Raw genomic sequence first — 6,218 nt, forward strand, 5'->3', positions numbered from 1 at the left:
ATTCAAACAACGCATTCTGGCTTGCTAGTTTGTATTATTTACAATAATTTTTTAATTGAAAGTCTTGTTTAAAAATTATAATAATTACATTAGTATTTAAAAGTTATCTTGCAAACATTAACTTTTGTTCTCATTTCTTCCTTTCTCTCTCTATATCATTCCTGTTAAAAAAACATACGTCTAGGAAAAAAAATCATAAAAATAGCTGTTAAAAAAACACTCTCTTCCTTTGAACCTTTGTCATTCATTGAAATTATTGTAAAATTCTTTTTTGCACACACGAAATTACTACAGTATTACTGGATGTCCCAATGCTCATTTGTCTATGTTTGGACATTGGTCCCTAGCTGGACTTGTGCTACTTGGCCATTCCCATTTTCTACTCCCTTAGTGGCGTTGGATTTGGACCTAAAAGTACCAAAAGACCCTTCCATGTCTTCGAGCGTTTTACCCCGAGTCTCAGGAAGCAGGGTGTAAAAGAATATCCACCCAAGGGTAGCAATGCCACAATAAAGGAAGAAAGCTCCACCAATGGTGATGGCTTCAGAGAGGGACAAAAAAGTCATTGAGACAACCCCACTTGTGGTCCTGTTCACCACAACTCCCGCGGCCGCACCCTGCGCCCGCAGCCTCAACGGGAAGATCTCAGAACTATAAACCCACGTGATGGGACCCGCACCAATGGAGAACGTGGCCACGTAAGCCAACACCATGGCTATGCTCAATGCAACGGCCCACATTAGTTTCCTCTCGGAGTGACCAATGATCGTGAGGCTGATAGCGAGCGTGAGGAGAGAGAGCACCATGCCCCCGACACTAGACAACAACAACGGACGACGACCCACGCGGTCCAACGTAAAAGTAGCCGCCAAGATGAAAACGGTTTTGACGAATCCAACGGCCACGGTTGCAAGAAGTTTATGCGTGTCGTCTTTGATCCCAGCCTTCTCGAAGATCCTGGGGCTGTACAAAACGACGGCGTCTACGCCCGACGCTTGTTGGAAGAAGTGAATCCCAAGGGCAGCGATTACGATGTGACGAATTGGGGGCGTTGGATAGAGGAAGAGTTCTTTCCATACGCCTTCACCTGTGCTTCGTTTGGTTACCTGAACGACGTCGTCGTTGCAACTCTCGGGGATCCCTGCGGCTTGTTTGATTTCGGCTAGCCTTAGTTGGGCCTCTTCCCTGCTGTCTGAGGTTTTGTTAAGCACTTTTCTTGCCTCTCCCAAACGACCCCTCATCACTAGCCACCTTGGGGACTCAGGCATCGCTAACACTCCCACCGTTAGGACTACCGAAGGAATTGCACCCACTCCAAGCATCATTCGCCATCCCACCTTCAGTGTCAGCTTCGAAAATCCATAGTTTGATATGTATCCAAGTAATATCCCTCCATTAATAAAAACCTGCAAAATCATATTATCATATATATATATATAACGATGGAGATATATATATAGAATTAAAGAAACGAACCTCGGGGAAGGATGTGAGGAAGCCACGAGAGGAGGCCGGGGAGACCTCGGCGGTGTAGACGGGGGCTATCATGAGGGCGTAGCCGATGCCGATGCCGGCAACGAAACGGCCGAACATGAGAAAGGAATAGTTGGGGGAGAAACCCATGAGAAGTGCTCCGACAAAGAAGATGGCGCCGGCGAAAACAATCGTGTAACGCCGACCTATCCAGTCGGAGGTTCTGCCGGCGAGGCATGAGCCTATCAGAGAGTAGAGGTTGATGATTCCGAGCAGGATCTCGATTTGCACATCCGACACTTTCAGGTCCCTTTTTATGTACAAGGCTGCTCCACTCATCACACCAATATCTGTGACAATAATACACTTATTATTACATACCACGTCTCACTTAAAATAATGTTCTCGGAGATTATTCCCTTTTTCTAATTAAAGAATCATGCAAACTCTTGTCCCACTAGCTATTTCTTTTCCTTTTCCTTTTCCTTTATCTTTTTGTATGTGTTTTGTGCGCAAAAGTCTTGTTCCTTTTTTCCTTTTTCCACGTAAACTGGATAAGTTTTACGATTTTCGGCCCGCGCGGAAGAAACTGTGTTTAGTGACGGATCAGGAGGACCTAAAGTCGGTTGGGGCAAAAACAAAATTTTAAATAATATTTATTATCAAACATATGAAAATAATATAAAAGAAACGAAACATGAGAAAAAAAAAACCGTTAAAAGATAAAAATTGACAATAAGTAATAAATTGAAGGCAACGGGATTAAATTATAAAAATAGGAGGTGCCAAAAATAAGAACGCACTAGTATATACTCTTGTATTTCGCTCAAAGTCAGGTGCACCCCTCAACTGAACTTCGGTCCATCATTGACTATGTTAGTTTCTCCTGTGTAATCAAATTAATAGTACGTTTGGTTTCACGTTATAGACGTATTTTTCAAAGCCTAATAGTTATAGCTTGCAGATTACAAACATGATTTATCCATTCTCCATGAGTTTTTTCTAAACACACTAAAAGAAGTTACATGTAGAGCAAGACAAGTAGGAATGAATATATTCATAAGACTCACCGTAGCCAAGCAAGATGGAAGTCATGGAGGCCAGCACAGCACAAGCAAAAGCATACTTGTTCCTTTTGCGCTTCTTTGGAGGATCGAAATCCTCAAGTGTTTTATGAGCTTCTGCAGCTTCAACTATCTTTCCCTGAGTCATCTTATTGACTTAGTTTAGCTGAATATCAGCAGAAGGGAAAATATGAGAGTGGGAACGAGGTTAGAGAAAGGAATGTTAAAGTGCTAACATGTATTTAATTTAATTATTGGGTTATATAATATATAAGTATGATGATAAGTGAAGAGAGAAATTAAGGAGTAGTGGGAGTTTGGCATATGAATGTGAGGTTCCGCTAGAGTTCTTATATAGACCAAAGGCTTTCGTCACCATAGACTAAGGAGTCTCACATGATAGATCGAAGTAGAATCCCCAACTCACTCTCTCTCTCTCTCCGACCTTCAAATCATTTCCCCTGTGTGTGCCATACCTGTTCCACACTTTCTAAATTTTTATTTTGTTTCTGAAAATGATTGTTGTACACTCAGTTAGCCCACAAGGATACGCAATGTAATACGATAAAAATAAGAGTGATTATATTTTGATAATAAAAAAAAAATATGCTTAACTAATATTTTTTATTATCATATTATATCATCAATTAAATTAATCATTTGTATATCTTTTTTCTCTCTCTCAAGTTATATATGGATAACTTAAGATTGATTAAGAATTATTTTTCTAAATATAAAAAGAAAAATAAAGAAACGCGATGAAAGTGCTTATTCATACGTGAATATTATTTGTTTTTGCGTGTAGAAATCACGAGTGCAAATTGGCCTCGTGGTGTGGCTCCCAGGTACTAAATGACAAATCAAATAAAATCCAAGTTGTAATTTACTAGTTAATATTCCTAAAATAATTTAAGTGGTGTATGGATCAGTAAATATTGTATGATGAATAATAAACATTTGGAAGTGTATCAGAAGAATAAATAATAATAATAATAATAAGTGACGTATATAAGGAAAAGGTGGCGTATCTGTGTAAGAGTTTAATAGATTCCTATACAGTATTATTTTTTAAGGTTAAATTATTTAAACCGGATCAAGATTAATAAAAATAAAAGACGGTGAGATTAAAACTCATTTATAAACATTTCTTATTAGAATATCATTATTATCACCTTTATCACTATAATTACTATATCATTATTATCATTGGATTATCATTATTGGATTATCACTATCCATCATTATTGTAATTATCACTACTTAATTATAGCGGAAAATAGACAAGTCTGATTATCACTACTTAATTATGGCGAAAAATAGACAAGTCTGATTTGAAGAGATTCTTTTTAATCTCAGTCACAAAATTTTTAATTATATTGTAAGAGCCATCATTGATTTTTTGCTCATTATATAAAAGGGATTTTTCATTTGAAACAGGCCCTTTCTTTCTTTCTTTCTTTTTTCATTGGTAGGGTTCTTCCGATTGAAACCATCCCTTTATTAAACATAATAGATTTACATAAGCATTATATATACATCACTGAAATTATTAATATTTACTAACTCCATTATATCTTAATTAATTTAAATAGTACTACTTTTTTAAATAAACTAGTGAATAATACATTTTAATATAACAAAAGTGACAGATAGAATTAACAAAAACAATTTATTTTAATACAAATAATTAATATATATTGCTTGAAATAATAAACGTTCACTTACACAAATAGTATCGATTGAGCTATATAATATAGTTAATTTGGCACAAATGATATATTTTTAATTAACGCAAAAATTATTTGTTAACCAAGACAAGTAATATTTTACCATTAACATACCAACATGTATTCAAAATATTTCTCAAACCAATTTTTCAATATACTTTTTATCGATAAATATTAATTATTATTTATTAATTAGTAAAAAAAATTGAATTCAAGATTTCTTTCCTCTTTCTTTTTCCTTTATTATTAACTTGGGTGATTGATTACATGTCCAACCTTTCACTCTCGCCGTTCACATGACTGGTTGATGTCGGTAATTGGGTCTTTGGGATAAAGTTCAGTACTTCAAGAGAGAGAATTGCTAGCTAATACAATTTCACAAGTCTGTTTGGTTGCACGAATAATGTTTCACCAGTCCTTGGTGAATTTCATTACGGATTTGGATATATAATATTCCTGACAATTAAGACAGCTTCTATTTTTGTCTTATGAGATTCTTTTTGGAATATACTAATAACTTTTTGAGATCTGTAGCCAGTTGGATACGTAGCTTATTTTACTGATAACTTTTTTAGTGCTTATAAAAGAGAACCCGATTCATGAATCTTAGTAAATAGTAATACATATTAAGATTATCCAAAATAATTTGGATGGCGAAGTTATTTATAAATGAGATTAACATTTTATTAGTTTGATGATAAGTTTTCAAACCGATAAAGTTGTGGAACGAGGAACCCACCCAAAGACAAGAAAATAAACAAGGTCCTTTGGTTTTAGAAGCTTAGAAAGGCAAGTATATATACGTGGGTGGAAACAAAAAGTGGTTCAATGAGAGCATGTTTGTTAACCATTTCTGAGAAGCTCCAAAAGACAAATGTAAAGCACAATGGTGAGTTTGTCTTAATGTTTAATAAAAAAGCAATTTTAATAGAAATGATTCCAAACTATTAAATGTTAATGTAAATAATTTAAATTAATTTAAGTTATAAATTTATATCAAAACGTAATTATTATAAAAAATATTCTTGTAATTTATCAAACGGAGAAAGATTAGTCAATCTCATTTGCACCTGTTTTGAACTTTGAAATTATAGTATGTACACAACGTTTCTTGTCTGGCCATCCTGTTGAATTGAAAAAGGAAAAAGTGGCTTTTAAGCAACATTATGATCCCATCTCATTGATTGCTTAATATAAGACTGACTCCACCGGCCAGCAATTTGAGTGTGGAGGGAGTGGATGTAGATATTATGAAGTTATCATTTGGTCAATTCTATTTTCACATAATATTTTTATTACAATTTATATAATTTTTAAAAATAAATATAACTAAAATGATTTATGCAATTAAAGGAGATAAATAATAAGTTGTACAAAATGTTTTGTAAAACTATTATAAATATAACATTACTATTATTATTGGATTGTCTTTTTCTTTTTGATAATGTAACAACTAGTAGTGAAGTGAGCAGAATGACGGAATAATTCATATATTCATATTTCTTAATGCAACTTTATCGACTAAAAAAATTAACATGATTTATGAATATCTCTCTCTCTCTACCTGTCATGATAATTTTATTGACGAATAAAACAGAAATACTAAGTTCTTCGATTCAGAGTCACTCGACAAAAGAAGTATGTAGTTTTTATGTATGTAAGTTGCAGTAAAAAAAATGTAAGTTATTGATTTAACATGTATACATGAGCGTAACAATCATTTATTTATTCACATCTTAAGATCCAATGCATTTTAACATTAATATCATCGTTAATGATTTTGCATATCAAAATGCTTGAAAAATAATAACTTTTTATTATAATTTAAGCATATTGTTTTTCAATTTAAAATAAAAACAGTTTTTTTTATAGGTGACAGACATCAATTTTACGAGTAATTGAAGAGTATATTTTATCAGTAATAAATAATGGTTTAAGAGAATATATTGAATAA

The 6,218-nt window shown here is 33.8% G+C and overlaps 1 protein-coding gene across 1 annotated transcript; it reads right to left on the minus strand.

Moving 5' to 3' along the window:
- Positions 1–202: 202 nt before the first annotated feature.
- On the minus strand, positions 203–2,953 carry LOC114379818 (polyol transporter 5-like). The gene is made up of 3 exons (XM_028338563.1): positions 2,544–2,953; positions 1,477–1,823; positions 203–1,406 (listed from the first exon to the last, which is right to left on the minus strand). The coding sequence occupies exons 1-3, from the start codon at positions 2,683–2,685 to the stop codon at positions 324–326; spliced, it is 1,572 nt and encodes a 523-aa protein (XP_028194364.1). The 5' UTR covers positions 2,686–2,953; the 3' UTR covers positions 203–323.
- Between the last annotated feature and the right edge of the window lie 3,265 nt (positions 2,954–6,218).

The sequence above is a fragment of the Glycine soja genome, chromosome 12 (genome assembly GCF_004193775.1).
Source record: "Glycine soja cultivar W05 chromosome 12, ASM419377v2, whole genome shotgun sequence".
Taxonomy (NCBI): domain Eukaryota; kingdom Viridiplantae; phylum Streptophyta; class Magnoliopsida; order Fabales; family Fabaceae; genus Glycine; species Glycine soja.

Bases quoted from the DNA above. Each gene is read 5' to 3' on its own strand.
- LOC114379818 (XM_028338563.1), bottom strand. From the start codon at position 2,685: ATGACTCAGGGAAAGATAGTTGAAGCTGCAGAAGCTCATAAAACACTT. The intron at 1,824-2,543 runs GTGAGTCTTATG...TTATTGTCACAG, and splicing joins TTCCATCTTGCTTGGCTACG to ATATTGGTGTGATGAGTGGA. The intron at 1,407-1,476 runs GTTCGTTTCTTT...ATGATTTTGCAG, and splicing joins TCCTCACATCCTTCCCCGAG to GTTTTTATTAATGGAGGGAT.